The 23820-nt window shown below is 41.2% G+C and overlaps 1 protein-coding gene across 1 annotated transcript; it reads left to right on the top strand.

Annotated features, from left to right (window-relative positions):
• The first annotated feature begins 2758 nt into the window (after positions 1-2758).
• On the top strand, positions 2759-22828 carry HYKK (hydroxylysine kinase). Its single transcript, XM_082619952.1, has 5 exons — positions 2759-3124; positions 7350-7700; positions 8592-8731; positions 17821-18004; positions 20809-22828. The coding sequence occupies exons 2-5, from the start codon at positions 7352-7354 to the stop codon at positions 21267-21269; spliced, it is 1134 nt and encodes a 377-aa protein (XP_082476078.1). The 5' UTR covers positions 2759-3124; positions 7350-7351; the 3' UTR covers positions 21270-22828.
• The last annotated feature ends 992 nt before the right edge of the window (positions 22829-23820 follow it).

Here is a 23820-nt window from a genome sequence, read left to right as displayed (position 1 = left end):
CCAAAATGAGAATGAAAACCAAGATAAAGTTTGCAGTAGGAATAGCCTCGAGGAAACAGTAAGTAAAGTTGAACTTGATTCAAGGGTTGTTCCAACAGGTACTTAGATTCATGGAATAACATTTTTAGAGTTGAAAAGACTAATCTCTCACCCAAAGCAGGATCCCTTGTCTAAATAACATCTAACTGGGTGACCTTTTCTTGAACATTCAAGAGATGGGAGACTGTGTTAGGCAACCCATTCTGATGAATAAGTTGGACCCTCCACAAGTTGCCCTGAACATAACCTCCATACTCTAGATCTTTTTTTATGGAGGTAATTTATGTTAAAGTGAACATTTAGGACTGAATTCATCTCATGCTACAAAGTTGTGTATTACAGGAGGAAAGGGCCTTTTCTTGATGGATGCAGGATGGAGGTGCTATGTTTTCATGAGCCTCTATGCTTTAGGACCAGCTGGTGGTGTCACTTCTCCTTCCACTGGCTATTCATCAGCACTCTCTTGAAGCAAGTCATCTGGAGCTGGGAGCCAGGGCTATGAGCCTCTAAAGTAATGTTTTGTAAGTATGGTCAGCTGCCCACTGATCTAAAAATACCTGCCCTTTCTCCCACTCTTAATAGCAATCTAAATGAGTAATTGAAATCTACTAAAATTTGGTATTCATAAACTAAAATTAGTACATTATTAGTTTTCTCAGGATTCCAATTCAGTATCCTAAGATTTATTTGCTTTACAATATTAACACAGACACATGGTGATAGTTTGAATATTTGAATATCCAGAGTTTTTGAGGAAGCCTAGTGCAACACCAGTGTTGCATTTTCTTAGTTTATGGTTTTCACTTGATGCCACCTTTGTTTTTTAATTATAAATTAGTTTAGCTTCAGCTTGTTTTAATTTGATGTGAGTTGTTTGGCTGATAAGTTTTCCAAAATATCAGATTATAAAGCTTGTGTTTAGTATACAAAAATGGAACATTTATTGCAGAAGCAGATGTATACGTAATCCCACAGAATTTGCTTGTGTAATGACAATTGTGTTGTCTCTGAATTTTGTGTTTACATGATGATGGCACTGAATTTTTAGCATTTTAAACAACCTGCAATATATAGTTGTATCATAAAACTAGTGGGCTATTATGTTTTATAGGATGTTTTATAATATAAAATCATATCTATAATCTCACTCTGCAGATTGTTCCATTTTGTTTCACTCCAATTTTTGATCACTAAACTGAGAGCCAATATCTAAGTGTCCTAGTGGCCAGGTGGAGAAGGAAAAAACTTGTTAATACAACAGTGACATGACATTTCTTGTCTATCACATTGGTGGAATTTTTTCGTTATCATGGTATCCAATATTGGCATTATTGAGGAAAAACATGATTTGGTAGCATGTATTAAGAGCCTTAGAAATGTTCATTCTCTTAGACCCAGTAATATGACTGAGCAGTGTATCTTAAAGACATTTAACCAGATCAATAGAGGTGGAATAGTGAGAGGGTGGAGAGAATTCAGGACCTGCCTGAGGGAAGAGAATGCAGAGGGGCCTAATAAGGCCATTGGGAGTCAGATTCTGGTTACAGATAATCCAAATCAAAGTTTGTCTTTGACACCCTAAAGGAATGAGACATCAAGAATGCTGCCCTGGGGCTGTAAAAAAGCCCTGCTACTTGGAAATTAGAAGTGAAGCAGATAAGAACCATATCTAAAGGGAGAAAAGAGGCGATCTCTCAATAGATGGTTGATAGCGGTTTGGGAAACCTCCAAGTCAATCAATCAAGGTCACTCTAACCAGAGTGTGCTGTATCCTGGGTGGCGGGGGGCACAGGGGGAGAGGGAGATGTGCATGGACAAAAACAGACCAAGTTGCAGACATGAGTGATGTCTAGAACTCTCCTCCAGTAGAGAAAGTGCTCTGTACTGTCAGGTTCTGCTTGGTTGCAGACGTATCTCAAACTGGCTTATCAAAGCCAGGTGACCTTGACAATTAAGGTCACCCAGCCAGCCTGGCTGTTATGCTATGATTCCCAAGGCAGCCTCCTGATAATCATGTGGTTCTGCACTTCCCTGCAGAGGGAGAATCCACTGATTGAACTACCTAAATAAGGATTCTGATCCAATCACCAGTTCTATTTCTCAGTGTAAATGAATCACTTATCACACCAGACCTGAACTGTGGTCATCTCAGCCCCCGGGGTGACCTGTTAGGGCGGACTTCACGCTTCCTTTACATCTTGAGAATAGAAAACTCGGCACTGTGCAAGAGCTTAAACTAGAAGTTGGGTGACCAGGTCTGGTTGAGGCTCTGTGCCCTCTAGACTTCAGTTTCCCCATCAATACAAGGAACGTGTGGACATAACTGATAAATTAGACAATTTCACGTTCTAACATTCCAGTATCCCGGGAGAGCTAGGTCCTGTGCAGAACGCTGCCAGGCCAAACTCCCAGGTCCTCCGAGCTGAACTCTTGCTGTTTTGGGGGACAGGATGGGTTTGAGGCCACCTCGGCCACGCTTGCGAAGCCTCTGGGATACGTGTTTCCAGCAGGAGCGAAGGGAGGGCGAGGAAAGAAAAACGAGGACGCGAATTCTACCCAGACAACTAGAATCCTGAGATAAGGCCAAGAAGCCTCCACAGCTACGTGGACTGGGAGGAACTGCAAGGTACCACTCAAGAGCTGAAAGCCTGCTAAATGGCTACTCACCAAAGGGAGGGGCGGGGCGGAATCTGGAAGAGCCAATCATAAACAAGAAATCCAGTTTGGTAGTGAGGTAGCCGAGTTCTGACTGGGGTGACCACCGAGAGAAGGCGGGGCGGGATTGCAGAAAGACCATCCGAAGCCAGATCTCGGAATTTCTGTTCGCAGCCTCTTCGGCAGGCCGGGGACGGGGCTGGAATAGCACAGGTCGGCCTGGACTGGCCTCGCCTTCCAAGAGTCTGCGCTGATTGGCTGCGGTGGGATCTCGAGGAGCCAATCAGAAGTCAGGACTCTCGGTCCCGGACGAGGGGCGGACCCAGGAGCTGCGAGTCTGGCGAGACCTCCGAGCTAGAGCGCAGGACTGCGGCTAGAGTCCCGGGCTGCTGGAGAGCGGGAGTCACTTCAGGACCTCGGGTCGTTACGGGTGAGCTGGGTGGGGAAAGCAGAGACGAACCCCAGAACCCTCTGGGAGGCTGGCCCAGAGAGCAGGGAGGCTTGCTGCAAGTCGGGCCAGGAGTCATGAGCCTCGGGCTTCTCCCGTCCTTGATCCACATCAGACTCGCTGCGTAGGTGATGCGCAAGTCATCTTCCTCTCTGGATCGCACCTGTAACCCAGAAGGGCTGGGTTGAGATCCCAGAATTGGGGCGAGGGAACCGAGAAGCCATCAGGTCCAACCCTGCCAGACCTGTGTGGAGACCCCGACAGAGGGGAGGTACGGCGCCTGGCACTCACGGCCAGGTGTCTGGTGGGAACAATTTCTAGGGCTCGACTGGACCTCACTAATGTAATAACGCTCTGAACTTGTGTGTCCTCCTCCTCCCTTATTCTCCTGACTCTTCTGCAGCCCGCTCGCCCACCGCTCTTTCCCTCTCACCCAGAAGGAAGACACTAACAGCACCCGTTGTTGTCCCGTGAGCCATGGTCGCTGAGCCTGCGTGTCCGGAGCCTGTGCTCCGCAACGGGAGAGGCCACAACAGTGAGAGGCCCGCGTACTGCAAAAAAAAAAAAAAACCAAAAAACCCCCAAAACTATAGATTCTAGTTTCCCTGCCTTTCTGTTTCCTGATCCCCTTTGAGGGTAAACGGCCCCATAAGCCTATTGAGTAAAGGCAACCCACCTTTCGTTAGTTACTCTGATATTTAATAAGACTCTGGGCTGGGGGTACAGAGATTTACTGGGTATAATCCTTGCTCTCCAACCTTGAAAGGACATAGCAGAAAGAATTGCAAGTCAAGAAGGGCAATTTGGAAGACATGCTAAGGTAGAAAATTTACTAGACTTGGTAACAATTTGAGAGTGAGGGAGGGGAATCAAGAATGACTCCTGTTTCTTTTCTGGTATACTTTACACAAAGTGCAGAGTTTAAGGTCCAGCTCCCCTGGTTGTAGGACAAAGGTTTTGAGATTCTGGCATAAGTCCTGGAGCTGGAAAACATTTGCTTCCTGAGTGCTTTCTCAGAAGCCAAGTGAAACACTGTTGGCAGGAAATATAGATCAACTACCTACAGGATTTGAGTTCCCTTCTTTTCCCCCTCCACCCATACAAAAGACATTTGGTTAAGACAGACATCTCTTAACATATTTCTCTGTATTTACTTACTTACAGCAGCTGACTTGATCTGTGTCATTAGTTCCATAATTTGGAGTCTTTGTAGACAAAGGAAAAAAGGCAAGTTTAAGCTCAAAAAGAAAGAACTTTAGAAAGAGAATGTTAGCACTAGAAGGGACTTTTAAGGATGATCTAGTCCGACTCCCTTTTAGAGGAGATGTGAATAGTCCAAAATTTCAGAGGCTAGGTATAAAACATGTTTTATATCTCCCAGCAGAGCAACTCTTTTCTTCATTAAAAAAAAAAAAATTGTGGTAAAATACACTTAACCAGCACAACTTTTTGTTACACCAGGCTGTCTTTTGATGGCTAGAGCTGCCAACATTGTTTTACATTGCTTTAGAAAACAAGGGCGCTTCATGTAGAGGCTTAACAAACCCCATTCAAGAATGTTACAGAAGCATTTTCTAGACTGGAAGGCAGATTGGCCTTCACTAACTGCCTCTAAGGGTCCTTCCAATTTTAAGTATTTATAATTCATATCAAATTCAGAGTTATCCTGACATCTTTAATGCTTTAGGATTTGAAAAATTACTCCAGGATTTCATCTTGAATTTAAAGCTTTAGTTCATATTACATTCTGAATATGGGCCTTACACCTGTTTATAAATCTCCAGAAGGAATGTTAAAAATCCCATGTGAGGTCTTAAGCCCATATACAATGTGACGGGATATATTGGTTCCCAGAAGTTTCAGGTGCAAAGATGGTTTCAAACCCCATTTAGGCTTTGTCACATGTCTTTAGTAAACAAAATCTGAACGACTTAATTTGCTTCTGAAAGCAAATGCACTGGTCAGAAAGCAGACATAAGAAGCAATTGGCAAGAATGCAATAACTATAACAGGTGGTGGAAACCTACAGCGGCACAAGGGGCTATGCAAGTTTAGAGACAGGAGGAATCACTTAGGTTAGGAGGATCAGGCAAGCAGGGATGGGGAGGGGACTAGCATTTGGGGTTTATACTCTTATCACTTGAGTCATCAGGCTATAGTCTTAGGGCTGAGTCAGGGAGGGGGTCATATATGAGAGCCCTAATGTACCTCCCTGAATTTTATCCCTTTCCCTTCACTGGAATAAGTTGGACTTTGGCTGTCATAGATCTGAAGTGATTAGACATTAACAGGCGTATGCTCCGATTTGGGGAGCTCTGAGAAAGTCCTAAGACCCCACCCCACCACCTGTCCTAGCCAGTCTCTCACAAAGCCTTTTTTTTTTTTAAGGTAAAATTTATATTCAGTGAGATTCACAGATCTTACTCTGACCTAAGTTTTAAGCTAAGTTTTGACAAATGTTTACACCCATGTAACCAAAGCCTAGTCAAGATACAGAACATTTTCCTCCCAGAAAGTTGTTCCCTCATGCCACCTTCTTGCCAGAAGCAACAGCTGTTCTGATTTCTATGAACAAGAGCTGTATATTAGATTCTTTTTATATAATATTACATCATTTGAACAGCAATCTAAATTGCACCCTAAAATGCAATGCATCCCCAAGATGTTATTAATTATTTACAATTTACTATGAAGGAAGGATTGGAATAAAACTATTTTAGGAAAAGGGGGAAGCGAGATTGCAAGGATCTTAAATATTTGGGTCCTAAAGGATATTCAGAAGCCTTACATTGCCTTCTATATATATATGCTCAGGAAATATGCCAAGTATGTGCAGCAGAGGGTGGCATTATCAAGGGGAAGAAAACAGTCTCCCCCATCCTATATATCCAACTGATATTTACTAACTCAATTCAAATCCATCTTCTCAAGAATATCCTTAGGCTGTAGTAATTTCTGTCTCCCCTGAATTTCTACCACAGTTTTTGTAGGTATTAATTTCATAGGTCATATACTTGGAAGCACCTTTACTTTTTGTAAGCGACCTTAATTTTTTTTTAATTAATTAATTTATTTATTTATTTATGGCTGTTTTGGGTCTTCGTTTCTGTGCAAGGGCTTTCTCTAGTTGCGGCAAGCGGGGACCACTCCTCATCGAGGCACGCAGGCCTCTCACTATGGCAGCCCCTCACTATCGCAGCCTCTCGTTGCAGAGCACAGGCTCCAGACTCACAGGCTCAGTAGTTGTGGCTCACGGGCCTAGTTGTTCCGCGACATGTGGGATCTTCCCAGACCAGGGCTCGAACCCATGTCCCCCGCATTGGCAGGCAGACTCTCAACCACTGCGCCACCAGGGAAGCCCCCTTAATTTTTATTTTAAGCCCCTATTCTGCTTAACAGTAGAAATTTTATTCTTTACAATTTAAGGTAAACTCAGTCACTTCAGTGATAATTCAGTCATTTCAGGTTTATACCCAGTTCAGTGTTTTCTTTGGCATTCTATCAGTTTATCACTTACTGCCTTATAACTTGTTTTGAACAGCTTTTATGTTTTTTATTATTTGGGATATCTGTGACCATGAGTTAACTTTTCAGAGCCCTCTAAGTGCATTTCCTGTCTCCCACAGTGCTTCACGTGATGCTTTGCACATCAGTGCACCCTTCAAAGTATGTGCAATAAGCTAGATGATGACCTTTATAATTTAACACAGAAAAGTAAGATCACTGTATTTGAATTTATATTTTAAACCAAAACTGATGGTAATATAGTCCAAAGTACATAATTATGGATTAGGAGTCTAGAGTGCTGAGTTCTCACTGTAACTTTATATATAACTTTGGGCAAGACACGAACCTCTCAGGACCTAACTTCCCCCTTTAAATAAAGTTCATGGTACTGGGAGGGGTGGAGGAATTGGTGATACCAAGGTGCTTTCCTGGTCTTCATTCTGTCCCTGGAAACATACCTTTTGCTTGCGAGGTGAGTTTAGAAATCATTTATGGTACAAGGATTTTTATTCACTGCTTTTTTATCTCATACACTCATTTGATTTTTTTAACTTTATGAGTGAAAATTCATAATCAAGAGAAGTACAAAATCAGTACTGGGAAACATTATTGGTCTGTCTGAAGAAAAATATTTTAAATAAGTATATTCATTATATGTCCTCTTTCTAGTTTATTTGTTTGAGGTTTTTTTTTTCCTTAGAAATGATGTCAAGTGGAGATGGTCAGCAATCACAGGCTCTTACCAAACCCACTGTCAGTGAGGTAGAAGCCTCTGCATTAGTAGAATCGGTATTTGGATTAAAAGTTTCCAAGATCCAGCCACTTCCTAGCTATGATGACCAAAACTTTCATGTATGCATTTCAAGAACCAAAGACACTACAGATGGCCCAAATGAGTATGTCCTCAAAATAAGCAACAGCGAGTCAAGCAAAACTCCAGACCTGATTGAAGTGCAGAGTCACATCATCATATTTCTGAGAGCGGCTGGATTTCCAACGGCCTCCGTGTGTCGTACTAAAGGAGACAACATAACCTCTCTCATGTCAGTAGGTACGAGACTACCACTGGTCGTCATCTGTCCATGTGCATTACTGCATTTTGGCCACAAGTAGAAATATCAAGAACAGGTACGTCATTCCAAGTGTAGGCAGGGCTACTTTTTCAGCAGTAGGGAGAAGCCACAGCATCACCCAAGTAGAGACTGGGGCTGTGATTCAGAAGTGGTTAGAGCCTGGGTCTGGTGTAACTCTTCTGCCTGGGAAGGATCTGATGGATTAACAACTAAGGGGACTTTTATTTTTAATTAGGAAAATAATTAAATATTTTTATTCATCAGATCAGCTGTATATTTCAGTGCTATGATCTTGTAGAAAGAACACAGAATAAGGAATTTTAGATCCCAGCTCTGTAATTACTGTACATGTGACCTTGGGTACACAACTTAAATTCTTAAGGAAACCTCATCTGTGAAACTTGGTTCCTCTCAATTCTAAATGCTAAGATGTATCTTTCTTTTTTTTTTTTAAGATGTATCTAATAGAGTTCTCCAAGTAGCAGTTTGTCCCTAAAGAAGCCTGTGATTCTGAAACACTCATTTCTTTATCATACCTTCCTCGATTTTAAATTTATAAAAAATGTTTTTTAGGCCTTCACTTACCAGAACAGGTGATTTATGTTTAGAGCTAAGGCCAGCAGACTTGGGGCCACAGTTATGTTAGTATGTAAATGGCTGGTCCCAATGTTCTAATGTCTGTATGTTGTACCTGCTTGCTTGATCCATTCGGCCCTGCTTCACAGAATCCTGCTGAGTTGTCCTAGGTTAGCGTGTTTTTTTCCCTTGTTCTGTATTATTCTTTGCAATAGTAATTGGAAAGGCGGAATAGCTTCTACTCTTTTTTTTTTCAAGAATAATTGACAGGATATATACTTCCATCCATCTAGATAGCGGCTCTGAAATCAAAAGCTACGTGGTGAGGCTGCTGACTTATCTACCAGGAAGGCCTATAGCTGAGATTCCCATCAGCCCCCAGCTATTATATGAAATTGGAAGGGTAGCTGCCAAATTGGATAAAACACTGGAGGTAAGATTTGGGGGTTTATTTTGCTTATAAGAATTTTTTATTTGTTGGTTTTGATTTATTTTATTTTAAATACACCTAGGGTCAGACTCTCTTTTTATATGGTGCCTCTTAATGTGTTAGGAAGGAAATAGGGTAGTAGATGCATACATTTTATGACAGTAAAAGATTTCTTTCTGCCCAGGTCTGTACTTTACTAGTGTATTAGCAAGATTACCTACATCTTTAGAAATCCATGGTATTCTTTATGCTGCTCACTGAAAACTGTCTGCATTCACAAATTAAAACCTGAAGTTTTCATCCAGATAAGACATAGCCAGACCTCTATATGAAGCAATATCTGTGTTACAAATGGATTGAAATGAGTTGTGTTAAGGATGTTGTGGTTCTATAGAAATGGTACCTTGTTTGACAAATATTTTTCCAGACCTACCAAAACATCTTCATTTAATCAACAAATGTTCACTAAGTACCTCTTCTATGGCAGGCACTGCGGGAAAGGTAAAGATTCCCCTGTCCTAGAGGAGTGTGTTCCAGGGGGACAGATAGACACTTTCTTGAAAAAGTAAACAACAGTTTGTATGAGTAAAACATTTCCAATTACTCACTAAATCCTAGCCAGTCTACCTCGACTATCCCTCCCTGCATTCAGGTGTTTTTCTCCTTCAATGTATTCTTTATACCAGTTCAGATTTACTTTTTAAAATTACAGATCTGACTATGTCAGTTCTATAGTTAAAACCTTTCGGTGGCCTCTCACTGACTTCAAAGTAAAGGCCAAGGTCCTCAGCGTTTCTTTCAGACGAGGCACTGTGTGGCCTCATCCCTGCCTCTCCCCTGCTCAGTCTCATTGTCCATGTCTCCCCTTTCATGCTTCTCTTACCACCAGAATAGAACTTCCCGTCATTCTCTGAATGTGCCTTTCTGTTTCATGCATCTGCGCCTTTGCATTTGCCATCTTCTCAACCAGTAATACATTTTCCCCTGCTCTGCAAAATTCCTACTTATCCTTCAACACACAGCTCAGGCACCACCTCCTCTGTGAAATCTTCCCTGGACCCTTCTTTCTCTTCCCAGGCTGTATGAAGAGGATCACTTCCTTCTCTTTGCTTCATCGGAACTTGTACATCTTGTCAACTCATGATTCTGTGGGTTGACTGGCCTCTCTGCTCTTCTTGGTGTTAATTGGGTTACTCATGCAGCTATATTCAGCTGGGAGTTCAGCTGTGGTGCTTCAGATCCTCTCCATGTGTCCTCTTCTCTTCACCTGGTGTCTCATCCTCCAGGATGGCCTTGAGCATCCTTACAACACAGCTGCTGGCTTCCAAGAGAGAGTACCAAGAGGACAAGCCCCAGTATACAAATGCTTATCAAGCCTCTGCTTGAATCATGCTAGCTCATATTCCATTGGCCAAAGCAAGTGACATGTCTAATCCCAAAGTCAACTGGGAGAAGCTGCACAAGGGCATGCACACCAGGAGGCATGGTTCATAGGGAGCCATCAGGGTAACAGTCTATCATGTATGGTATTGTAATTTTGTTGCTTGTGCTTCCTGTTACATATGCTACATAAGAAGAAATGACCTTCTTAAGAAATTGGTCTACATCTTAATTACTCGTCTTTTATCCTTCATGTCTAGCAGTGTCAAACACATAGTAGGTATTCAAGGAGGGCTTCATAAAAAAATTTTTTAACTAAAAAAAAAAACTCTTGAGCTAGTTCTTAAAAGTTTCAAATCCATCAGTCAGTCAGAGAAAAGGAGGAAGGGTGCTCAGTGAAAGGAAAGAGCATGAAAAAATTATGGCAGTACAATGACTATGTTCTAGAACCTCTGAATAATTCACTGTGGCTGGAGTATAGGGGTTAAACCTGAGAGAGACAGGGGATAAAGTTGGAAACATAGGGTGGAGTCAGATTTTAAAATATGTTATCATATATGACACTAAGGAGTTTGGACTTTGTCTTATTTGCTTGCTCAGTAGGGAGACTTGGAGGGTTTTTAAACAGGAAAGAAATCCTAATTTATAGCCCTCTGAGGGCCAATATGATAGGTAGATTGGCAGAAAGCCAGAAGGGAAGTAGGGGATGCATCTAGGAAGCTAATGCAGTAATCAGGAAAAAGCTGATTGAGGGCTTGAACCAAGAAAAGTTTCAAGATATATATAAGAGACAGAGCCAACCAAATTTGGTGACTGATTTAATGTTAAGGGTGTGAAAGAGGAAAGGACTGAGCAGGACATGGACTGTAACCTGGGTCTGCTGGGACACAACTCCATTCTAAAGTAGTCAGGGTTCTCCTCTGGTAGCAATCGAGTGGTTGCCTCCACAGCCTGGAACAAAGGACCAGAGGGAGGGGAAGGGGGAAAATATCAGAGATGGGGTCTAGAAAGTGTCGAGATCTGTGGAAGCTAAGGCTTCCTGCCGTACAGGAAAGCAGATCAGCCTCTACGCATTTCACATGTGCTCCATTATTACCCGGTGGGATCAGCCTGCCTGCTCTCACTCCCTGATTCTGTCCACAGTTTTTTTTTCTATCTGGTTGGTGCTTTAGAGAAAAGAGTAAGGTAGAGCCTTAAGGAGAGTTAAGTGAGAGATGAGACAGGGCTGAGAACACTTTAACAATAAGTTTTAGGAGATTTTTTTAATTCTCTCTACCTTCAGAGACTTGATATTTATAGTCTTCTGGGAACAAGGGAAAAATTCTTTGCTACTTTATGGTAGAAGTGTATTTCTTGTAGGCAGCATATACATGAGTCTTGCTTTTTTATCCAATCTGATCATCTGTGACCTCCAGTTGGGATGTTTAGACCATTTACATTTAATATGATTTTTTATATGGTTAGGTTTAAGCCTATCATCTTGATATTTGTTTTCTATTTGTCACATCTATTCTTTATTCTCAAATTTGCTTTTTTTTCTGCCTTCTTTTGGTTCGTGTATTTTTAAATTTCATTTAATCTCCTTTGTTGGCTTATAGCTATAGCTATTTTAGTGGTTACTTTAGGGTTTATAGAATACATCTTTAACATCACAGTCTATCTTCAAGTTATATCACTTCATATATGGTATATGCTCCTGACATAGTATACTTCTGTTTCTTCCTTCCTGTCCTTATTCTCTTGTTGTCATACCTTTTACTTATACGTTGTTATTATTTTTGTTTAAACTTTCAATTATCTTCTAAAGAGATTTAATTAGGAAAAAATGATATATTTGCCTATATGGTTACCTTTTCCAGTGCTCTTCATACTTTTTGTAGATCCATATTATTTCCTTCTACCTAAAGGACTTTCTTTAACATTTCTTGCAGTGTGGGGCTGCTGGTAATGAATTTTTTCAGCTTTCTTATGTCTTTGTTTCACCTTCTTTTTTTTTGTTTTTTTTTTTTGCGGTACGCTGGCCTCTCACTGTTATGGCCTCTCCCGTTGCTGAGCACAGGCTCCGGACGCACAGGCTCAGCGGCCATGGCTCACGGGCCTAGCTGCTCCGCGGCATGTGGGATCTTCCCGGACCGGGGCACGAACACGTGTCCCCTGCATCGGCAGGTGGACTCTCAACCACTGCGCCACCAGGGAAGCCCTCACCTTCATTTTTGAAAGATATTTTCACTGGACATAAACTTCTAGGTTGACTGTCTTTTCCAACATGCTTTAAACACATTGCACTACTTTCTTCTCTTGCATTATTTCTGACAAGAAATCTGCTGTCAGTTGGTTCCTCTAAAAGTAATATGTCCTGTGTGTGTGTGTGTGTGTGTGTGTGTGTGTCCTTAAGATTTTCTCTATCTCTACTTTTGAGCACTTTGATCATGATGTGTCTTGGTATAGTTTTGGTCATGTTTCTTGTGCTTGGTGTTCTTTGAGCTTCCTTGAGTGGATACAGTTGAAGCAGTTTGGTGCTTTTGTGTCTTGCTTTCAATACTTGCTGGGTGGGACCAGGGCTGGGTTTAGTCTAGGGACAATTATTTCCCTCTATTAATGCAAGACGCTTCTGAGTTCTCTACCCAATGTCCCATGAACTATGAGTATGATTGCTGGGAACAGGCGCTATTCCTGACCCTGTGTTTCCAAGTACTATTCCCTCTAATCCTTTCAGGTGGTTCTTTCCCCAGCATTGAGTAGCTTCCTCGTACTCATACACTGATCTGCCAGATTCTCAAAGGGAACATTCTGCAGATCTCTAGAGTGCTCTCTCTCTCTGTAGCAGCCTGTTTTCTGGTCATGTATCCTGCAAACTCTAGCAGCTTTGGTCTTCCTAGATGCTCTGCCTCCTCAACTCAGAGTTCCCTGGGCTCTGCCTGGGTCTCCCCTCCCTGCACTTCCACCTCTGTCAAGACCAAAATCCGAAACAAACTCACCTCGTTTGTTCTCCATCTCTCAGGGATCCCTGTCCTTCATTGCCTGATGTCTAGTAACTTTAAAACTGTTGTTTTATATATTTTGTCCAGTGTTGTAACTATTTCAACCAGGAGGGTAAACCCTGTTACTCCCTCTTGGCCAGAAACTGAAATCTATATTACACTCGAAATATTTAGTATTTATTTACCTTTTTATCCCCAAATAGAAATAACTCTTTTTTCTGATTAAAAGCCCTTTCAGTGACTCATTAAAGAAAGTCAGATAAACATACAAAAAAATTTAAAGTTAACAGTAATCCCATCACCCCAAAATGAGTCACTAAAGTATACATTCTGTGAGTTCGAGACCACACTATCCCATAGTTAGTGCTCAGTAAATGTTTGTCAATTGAAAGATTTTTCTCTATGTTGACAATAATTACCATTTCACCTTGCACTCTATTTGTTTATTCAGTAGATATTTACTGAGGGTTTGGTTAGTAAATGTTTAAGCATTTCTGTCGTAATAGTTTTCAATTAATTTGGGGCAAATCCATTTGTGGACATCCATTAAAAACATCAATTTCTGAATATTAATATAATTTAGATTGAAGTAGCCTCTCCTAATTAAGTGTACATTTAGGGAATTTTCTTCATATATTACTTTTATTTAGAAAGACCTTTGAATGGATTGGAAGGCTCAGGAAAGTCTCTCTGCCATCCTCAGAATCAAATCTACAAAATGAGCTGTTGAGATGAGTGTCTGTTACAGAGGACTTCTTTATTACTGATCTTTCCTTCTACACTACCTGTGGCCTTTATTAATATGCCCGTTGCCATTGAGGTTTCAACTTTTGCTGCTAAATTCTGAAATGGAAAATACGGTTCTCAGGGGGAGATAGCACCACATTATTACTGACAGTGAGTTCTGCTGTGTAGTTAACCACCTACCGCTCTGCTGTGCAACTTATCTTAAGTTGTCTCGCAGGGGACAGGGGAGTTCTAGAGGAAACCAAGAGAAGCATTCCCCACTAGGTATTATAATGCATTTTATCATGCTTTATTCCCATTGTTCACCCCCTCACCTAACCTCCCCCCATGCCTTTGCAGGTGGTAAGTTTTTTTTTGTTTTTTTGTCTTTTTTGTGTTTTTTTTTTTTTGCGGTACGCGAGCCTCTCACCGTTGTGGCCTCTCCCGTTGCGGAGCACAGGCTCCGGACACGCAGGCTCAGCGGCCATGGCTCACGGGCCCAGCCGCTCCGTGGCATGTGGGATCTTCCCGGACCGGGGCACGAACCCGTGTCCCCTGCATCAGCAGGTGGACTCTCAACCACTGCGCCACCAGGGAAGCCCCAGGTGGTAAGTTTTTAATTTCTGTATAAGCACTAGGAACCACGGAGTCTGCACAAGATACCACACTGGTGCAGAATTTTAATCCCAGGGGTGTGGCAGAGGCTGTGACTGTGCTGGGGATGTGGCTGGGCCATTGAAGTTTCCAGTGGCTGGGCAGGCCTGGGGGGCCCAGAGTACAAGGAGCCCAGAGTACAACGCAGTTCTGGTTGTTGCCAGAATTGAGTGTTCACAAGTGAAGGGACCAACTGATCTGTACTGGAATTTGGTTGCTGCTTGGTTCACAAATGTGCTGGAGGTCAATCTTAGGAGATTCATTTAAGTATAAGAAAGAAGAAAATATAGGGTGGGCTTATGAGTATGAGTGTGGTCAGAATTTCGTAGCAGAGGAAACAAGGTGCTTGAGAAATGGAAATTGGTGTGAGAGGTAGAGTGAGGAATAGAGGTAGAGTGAGTTTAGATAGGCTAATAAAGAGTAGTGATTAAACTGTCAGAAACTCAGGTTGGTGTGCTAAGGAGCCAAATGATGGAAAGGCCAGAGAAGTCAGGCACATAAGCTGCAACAAACATTTATTGAGAACCTATTATGTATGAAATCTTTATTTCATGTCTTAGTTTATCAACAGATGACTATCAGGTTGGTATTTTTAAAATTTTATTTTATTGAAGTATAGTTGATTTACAATGTGTTAATTTCTGCTGTGTAACAAAGTGATTCAGTTATACTTGTGTATATATATTCTTTTTCGTATTCTTTTCCATTATGGTTTATTACAGGATATTGAATATAGTTCCCTGTGCTATACAGTAGGACCTTGCTGTTTATCCATCCTATATATAATAGTTTGCATCTGCTAATCCCAAACTCTCAGTCCTTCCCTCCCTCACCTCCCCTTCGCCTTGGCAACCACAAGTCTGCCCTCTCTATCTGTGAGTCTGTTAATGTTTTGTAGATAAGTTCACTTGTGTCATATTTTAGACTCCACATGTAAGTAATATCGTATGCTATTTGTCTTTCTCTTTCTGACTTACTTCACTTAGTATGATAATATCTAGGTCCATTCATGTTGCTGCAAATGGCATTATTTCATTCTTTTTGTGGCTGAGTAATATTCCATTGTATACATGTATCACATCTTCTTTATCCATTCATCTGTTGATGGACATTTAGGTTGCTTCCTAGGTTGGCTTTAGGTTGCATTTAGGTTGGCTATTGTAAATAATGTTGCTATGAACACAGGGGTGCATGTATCTTTTCAAATTATAGTTTTGTCTGGGTATATGACTCGGAGTGGGATTGCTGGATCATATGGCAACTCTTTAGTTTTGGGGGGAACCTCCATGCTGTTTTCCATAGTGACTACACCAATTTACATTCCCTGTGAGGTTGGTATTGATACCTGATCTTACTGTTAAGGAAACTAAGATCTGAGATATTAAGTGATAAAGCCAGTTGAAACCCAGATCTGTCCGACTCCAAGTCCAGATCCCAAATATTCTTCCCACTACTCCATACCAGAGTGGGATGCACGGGGTAACAGTGCTACCATTTTAGAAACTGACTCGGAGCCTTCCCTGAATGGACGGTTGCTCTATTGCAAACCCAACAAGAGTGTTATATTTTGCCTTCTTTAAAAATAAAAATAATATATTCACAAGGTAAAAATATCAGTACTGAAGAAGTACTGAAAGGTGTAAAATGAACCTTTTTTCTCTCTACCATCATTTTCATTATTAGTTCCTTTCCAGTCCTACTCCCCAGAAGTCACAACTCCTAACAGTGTTTTCAGTGCTTACTGTGTAGAGTATTTTTGTGATCCACAGTGACATTTAACACAGCAGATGGTCAGGAGATTCAAAACCATGTCATGTGAGGAACAACTGAAGGAACTAGAAAGGTTTACTCTACAGAAGAGACTGAGGGGCAGAAGTGCTGTCTTCAGATATCAGGAGGACAGTCACGTGGGAGAGAACTAATCCTGTTCCCATGGCCCCAGAGGTCACAGTTGGAACCCATTGCATAGACACTATGGGAGAGGCAGATTTTAGCTCTGCAAAAGAGAGAACACAGAGCCATCTCAATAGGGGTAAAAAGTACCTCCTGCAGGAAGTATTCAAACAGAGGCTACATGACCACTTAGCAAGGACATGATAATGGTAACAGGAGCATCAGGGGGAGGTTTTCAAACTCCAGGTCATGAGAGTGGGTGTTAAAATCAATTTAGAGGAACATTTTTTTTTAAATAGAATAAAGTGAAAAATCTCAGAATACAGCACATGTAAGGTTATAAGTATGGTTACAGAAACTTTTTTCCCCTAGGTGTGTGTTACCTGTATACCAGGTTGCAATGTAAAACGTATTTCTTACTGTAAGCCATGGTCAAAAAAATTTGAAAGCTACTCCACTGGGTGGACACCAAGACCCCTTCAGGCACTCACTGTGTGAAAGGGGTCTGGACTGGAGTCTGCAGACCCGGGTCCTCCCTCAGCCCCATAGTGGCAACTCATCATCCTTCTCTGAACTTTTCTTCATTTGTGCAATGATGGTCAAAGTCATTTAGAACTTTAGATAGAGTGGTCAGCATCTAAAGGCCTTTCTAATTCTAGAATTTTCTATGCTAAGAATATTCATTTATTCAATAGATATTGCTTGAGCAGTGCCTTCTATGTGCCAGGCACTGTTCTAGATGTGGGGATACAGAAGTGAACAAAACAGGCCCAAAACAAGCTCCTGACCCTCATGGAGCTTACATTCTAGCAAGGATACCAAGGTAAGTAAGGAAATCATGGTGACTGTTAGACAGCATTTTGTGCTAAGTGCTTACAAAGAAAAAATAGGCAGAGAGGAGGGATATGAAGTATTGGAGAGAGAGTTTAAATTTTAGATGGAGTGGTCAAGGAACCCTCCTCCAGAAGGTGATTTTTGAGTAAAGACCTGGTGGAAACGAGGGCATTAGCCATACGGATTCCTGGGGTCCCCAGGAGGAGGAAACAGCAAACGTAAAAGGGTGTGGCATGTTCCTTGAACAGCAGGGAGGCCAGTGTCAGTGTGGTTAGAAGAGAGTGAAAAAAAGTTGTTGAAGATGAAGTCAGAGAGGGAGCAGGGGGCCCAGCACAGAGTTCTTTAGAGCTGCCTCCATTCCTTTGGTAGGCTACAGATAGTGACACCTATCTTTGCCCAGTTGTGAGGATCGGGGAAGATGGGAATGTGTTCTCAAAACTATGAGATCCTCTAGAAATATGTTATTACCACTTTGTGGATGAAGGTAAATGGAGCAATTCAGTGACCATGAGAGAATGCCAGCTCTTTCCCTAAGGCACACCCAGCCCACCCTTTGGAGGGTGCGGACCTCTCCATAGTGGTTGTGCTGTTAAAAGTCTAAGAGTTTCTTTGCTTTTGATTTAGAAATTCCATCACCCAAAGTTAAGTAGTCTTCATCGGGAGAACTTCATCTGGAATCTGAAAAATGTTCCTCTTTTGGAGAAATACCTGTATGCCTTGGGCCAGAATCGGAATCGAGAGATTGTCGAACAGGTTGTTCAGCTGTTCAAGGAGGAAGTAATGACCAAATTAAGTCATTTTCGAGAATGTGAGTATCCCCCCATTCAAATCAGTATTTTTCTTGATTTTTAAATCGTCAAATTTCAAACCATCAGCAAATATGGAGGTACAACTTAGCTTTATCAAATCTTAAAACTTTGTCAGATTTGCTCCTGTTGCTTTTAAAGAATAATACTTCACTTCCCTTAAAATTGCTACATTTGAAGCCCCCTCTAAACCCTTAAAATTGCTACATTTGAAGCCCCCTCTAAACTTTACATGATTCTACCTCTCCTCTCCCTACTAAATTTGCATACGTTTTAATATTACTACATATGTATGTATTCATAAATTACCTACAGTAGTATTTTGCATGCTTTCAAACTTTAGATAAATGGCATCACACTATGTATTATCATTCTACAACCTGCTTTTTTATTCAACATTGTTTTTCAGATTGATACATTTAATATGTGTAGTTCTAATTCATTTAGTTGGTTAGCTTTAACTGCTGAATAATATTCCATAGTGTGTGTGTGTGTGTGTGTGTGTGTGTGTGTGTGTGTGTTCCATAATTTAATGTAATTTTTGGGGGTCTATCCTCTTGTTAATGGAATTTTAGTTGGTTCCTTTTTTTTTTTTTTCTGTATAAATGATGCTGCAATGAGCATGCTAGGGCATATCTCCTTATGCACATGCACAGCAATTTCTTTAGGGTATAACAAACCTTCTGACCCAGAATGAAGTACTGGTTAAAGGGCAAGGAACTGAGGGGGCATTTCTAGTAAAGTGGAGGATAGGCTTTGAACATCCTTTTTGTCCTCTGCTTTCTGTAATCGTCAGCTCAGGCTGCCATTAATAAAACACAAACGACCGGGTGGCTTAAACAACAGAAATGTGTTTCTCATAGCTCTGGAGATTAGATGTCTGAGATCAGGGTGCCAGCACGGTCAGGTTCTAGTAAGGACTCTCTTCTCTCTGTGTCCTCCTCACATGGTGGAGAGAGAGCCAGCAAGCTCTCCAGTATCTCTTCTCATGAAGACACTAATCCCATCATGAAGGCCCCACCCTCAGGATCTCCCCTAAACCTAATTATTTCCCAAAGGCCTCATCTCCAAATACCATTGCACTGAGGGTTAGGGCTTCAACATAGATTTGCAGGGAACTCGGGGTGGGGGGGTGAGCGGGCACAGTTCAGTCCAATAGCACTTACTTTGTGTAAACACAATGTGGTATAAAAAAAAAAAAAAAAAAAAAAAGGAGTTGATTTTCCCCCCCTCAAACCTGTTTCCCCCTCCCAGTCATCTTCATCCCATTAAAATAGTATCCACCATTCGCTTAGTTAATCTGACCAAAAACCTACAAGTCATCAGCTTGACTTTGTTCTTTCCCCCACACTTCACATCCAGTCAAATTCTATCAGTTCTAACTTCAAAGAATACCCTACCTCTAACCCTGTTCCCCACATTTACTACCACCACTTGGTCCAAAATACCATCATTTCTCAAATGGATTATTGCTGTAGCCTCCTAACTGGTCTCCCTGTCCCGTCTCCCTGCAGTATATATTCACTTGTGTCTTCTCTTTTTTTTTTTTTTTCTTAATATTACTTCTGTAAGATTATCCATGTTTTTGCATGTGGTTATAGCTTACTTTTAACTTTTATTACTGTAGTGTATGCGATTCATAAATATACCACACGTTAGCTATTCTACTCTTCAAAGATATTTGAGTTCTTTCCAGTTTTGGTCTGTTAAGAACAGTGCTCTGTGAATATTCTTGTGTCTCTTGCTATACATGTTCATGAGCTCTTTGAGTATATGACTTCATGAGCTCAGGGGTAGGATTGCTGAGTCATAGTTCATGTCCATTTTCAACTTCAGAGATAATGCCAAACAAGGTGGCATTATTAATGCCAAGGTGGTTGTATGACTTTGTACCACTACTAGCAGAGAATAAAATTTATATTCCTCTACAACCTTGGTACTATCAGACTTTAATTTTTGCCAATCTGATGTATGTGTAATGGTTGCTTATTGTGGTTTTAATATACATTTCCCAATTATTGGCCATTTGGATATATTCTTTTGTGAAGTGCCTATTCAAGTCTTTTCCCTGTTTTTCTATTGGGATTTTTTTCTCATTAATTTTAGAAGTTCAAAATATTTTCTGGGGGCTTCCCTGGTGGCGCAGTGGTTGAGAGTCCGCCTGCTGATGCAGGGGACACGGGTTCGTGCTCCGGTCTGGGAAGATCCCACATGCCGCGGAGCGGCTGGGCCCGTGAGCCATGGCCGCTGAGCCTGCGCCTCCGGAGCCTGTGCTCCGCAACGGGAGAGGCCACAGCAGTGAGAGGCCCGCGTACCTCCCCCCGCACAAAAAAAAAAAAAGAAAAAGACGGGACATTCGGAATTACCTTGTCATCAGAAATTTCTTTTAGAAATCCTAGGTTACAATAAAGGCACATCTGGTACATTCTAGGACTCTTTGCTTCTTATAATAATATGAATACACACACACGTAGGTGTGTGTGTGTGTGTGTGTGTGTGTGTGTGTGTGTGTGTATACAGTTCTTTTCCCTTTACTTGGCTCATAGCCAAAATCAGGTGTTCACAATGACTACCGTCTCCATCTTCTGGCCTTGTATTGAGAAGCAAAAGCAAAAACAACCACCAAAATTAACTGCTTTTATCCTTTTCAGAGGAAATTATTTTATTTCAAGAAAAAGAGGGATTAGCTCTTTATCTCTGCTTATCAAATTATCTGAATGTCCATACCTGAGGAAGAGAAATGGAAAGAGAATGAACTAGGGTATTGAACAACTGTTTTTACTTGGCTTGGTTTTTCTCCTTTCAGGTATCAATCATGGAGATCTTAACGACCATAACATTTTAATAGAGTCCAGCAAGTCAGCCTTTGGAGATGCTGTATATCAAGTGTCTGGGATTTTAGATTTTGATGATATGAGCTATGGCTACTATGTGTTTGAAGTGGCAATCACCATCATGTACATGATGATTGAAAGCAAGACTCCTATACAAGTAGGAGGTCACGTCCTTGCAGGGTTTGAAAGTGTAGTCCCACTGACACCTGTGGAGAGGGGTGCTTTGTTTCTACTTGTATGCAGTCGTTTTTGTCAGTCACTTGTCTTAGCTGCATACTCTTGCCAGCTATACCCAGAGAATGAAGAGTATCTCATGGTTACTGCAAAAACTGGGTGGAAGCACTTACAGCAAATGTTTGACATGGGCCAGAAAGCTGTAGAAGAAATCTGGTTTGAAACTGCCAAGTCCTATGAATCTGGGATCTCCATGTGACCAGATAAAAATTCACACTAACTTGGGTAATTAAAAACCAATAGGACCAAATCTAATTCCATAAAGGGTTTCCCTGCATAGTTAAAGATGAATTGATGAAACATTGCAATGCACATGAAACCACTAAGGTCTTCTAGCAATTTCATGACCATTTTTTAAACCTAAGAAAGTACTACATGAACAAGCATGTCTTTCTATGGGTCTCACTTGCCTTGTGTATCAAACATGTAGAGTGATATTCTGAATCAGATAATCTCTCAAGGTCTGTTGCAGCCCTGAGATCAATGATTTTTTTAAACTTTGAAAGGAATGTATATGTATAGACATATTCACGTATTTTAAATAAGTGGATGTAACACGCAGACCTAGTTAACATATCACCAATACAGCCTTCTCCCATCTCTTTGCTGTCCAGAATCCCATTGTACCCTGTCTTCTGTATGGCACATCACTTGGTATCACGGATGATGGCTGTGTAGTCATCTAGCCTAAGAGCTATTTGAGGGCAGAAACCATGTGAAACTTTTTTTGTCTTTCATCCCTTTTTACACCTGGTATAGTGCCTTTCCCATGGTCTTTAAAAATATTTACAAAATTAATGTATCCTAGAAGAAAGGCTGGAGAAAATAAGGCACACATAATGCCTTAGGAGGAAACACAGATGGTATTCATAAGAGAAAGCTCTAACTTGTTTGAGAGGGCAGATGAAACTGTAACTCCAGAGATAGATGCCAGAACTCACTGGAACTGCAAGGAAGCAAATAACACACCCAGGCAAGGCCACTAACTCCTGAAGTACCGAAATCGTTTTCATATCGATACTAAGAAAGACCCTAAGGGGATATTTTAAAATTCTCTACAATTTATGTTTCTTTTCATATGAATATGTAATATTGAAGAACATAGCTCACATGTACTTGACTTTAGTCATACCACTGTATTTCCTTCACTGATTTCTCTTCATGTCCCCCTTAGTATGATATAGTAAATAGCTGTTTACTTCTTGTCATTTTAACCCTCCATTCTCTAGAGATGACTCAAGTCTAGAACCCTGGCCATTCAAACACCTTCTCAGTAGTTATCTCTTTCGATATATATGAGAACACATTGATTCTATATCTCTCCATCTAATGACCTACCTATAGAGCTATCTATACTCCCCAAACTAGGTCTCTCTCTGAATTTTCTTGTATCACTCTTGTATCACTCTTATATTCACCTTTAACTTCTCTGCACCTCAATTTCCTTATCTGTAAAGGTGAAGCAGTACCTACCTTATAGTGCCTGTAGTACCTCATAGAGTTAATTAGCTGTGAGGATTTCTTAGAAATTAATGCAAAGTTCTTAGCACAGGGCTTGGCACATAGAAAAGACTTAATAAATACTTACTAAATGAATGAACCAGGTTACCCAAACTCAAAATATTGGAGTTTTCTTTTTGCCTCTCTCATATTCAATCAGTGATCTGATTCTTAGGAATCAGGATTTTAGATCAGTAAATGATGATCAAATCCCTGTCCTTCCTGCCTTACTGTTTAACAATATATAATAAAAACAAATATTTATTGAGTACTAAGTATTTAAAAGAAAACTCTCTACTCTCACAACACTTCTGATGCTAAACATGTGTTGTTTTCCTTCGCATTAAACAATCCTGACACCAACTGTTTGGAGCTAGAGCAGACCCCCAGGTTAAGGGCTCAGTCCCACAAAACTGCCTCCACTTCAGATGCCAGCCTCAAGTCCTAGGTTGTACTTCTGACCAACTGGCTGTAAGTTGGGGGTTCCCATGACCCCCTCCTCAGGTTCTGTAATTTGCTAGTACAGCCCAAAGAACTCGGGGAAATGCTTACTTAATGTTTATTAGTTTATTTTAAGGGTATAATAATAAATGGACAGAGGAAGAAATACATAAGGTGAGATCCAGAAGGGTCCTGAGCCCAGAAGCTTCTGCCTCTGTGGAGTTGGGGGTGCACCATGCTCCTGGCATGTAGATCTGCTCACCAAGCCAGAAGCTCTTGAACCTCTTTGGTTAGGGCTTTTATGCTGGCTTCGGTTGATCAGATCATTGACCACTGGTTGATCAAATCATCTCCCTTCCCCAGAAGGTGGGGGGTGAGGCTGAAAGTTCCAGCCCTCTAGTCACTTGGTTGGTTCCTCTAATAATCAGCCCCCATCCTCCAAGACTCACTTCATTAGCATAAATTCAAGTGTAGCTGAAAGGGGCGGCTTATGAATAAAAAAGAAGCTCCTCTCTCCCCTACCGCTCGGGAAATGACAAGAGTTTTAGAAGCTTTGTGCCAGGACCAGGGACAAAAAACAAACATATATTTCATATTATATCACAGGACTTTACATGCATTATCTCATTTAATCTCCACAAAAAAAAAACCGTGAGAAATGTATTGTTATGATTTTTTAATAGATCTTTATTGGAGTATAATTGCTTCACAATACTGTGTTAGTTTCTGTTGTACACCAAAGTGAATCATATGTCCCCATATCCCCTCCCTCTTGAGCCTCCCTCCCACCCTCCCTATCCCACCGCTCT

This window comes from Mesoplodon mirus, assembly GCF_964341445.2.
Source record: "Mesoplodon mirus genome assembly, chromosome: 4".
NCBI classification, from domain to species: domain Eukaryota; kingdom Metazoa; phylum Chordata; class Mammalia; order Artiodactyla; family Ziphiidae; genus Mesoplodon; species Mesoplodon mirus.
The sequence above is the reverse complement of the archived record's forward strand: the minus strand, read 5'-3'. Positions and strand labels throughout refer to the sequence as shown.

Excerpts from the sequence above, each read along its gene's own strand:
- HYKK (XM_082619952.1), top strand. The coding sequence starts at position 7,352 with ATGATGTCAAGTGGAGATGGTCAGCAATCACAGGCTCTTACCAAACCC. Across the intron at positions 7,701-8,591 it reads AACCTCTCTCATGTCAGTAG|ATAGCGGCTCTGAAATCAAA; the intron begins GTACGAGACTAC and ends CCATCCATCTAG. Across the intron at positions 18,005-20,808 it reads ATTAAGTCATTTTCGAGAAT|GTATCAATCATGGAGATCTT; the intron begins GTGAGTATCCCC and ends TTCTCCTTTCAG.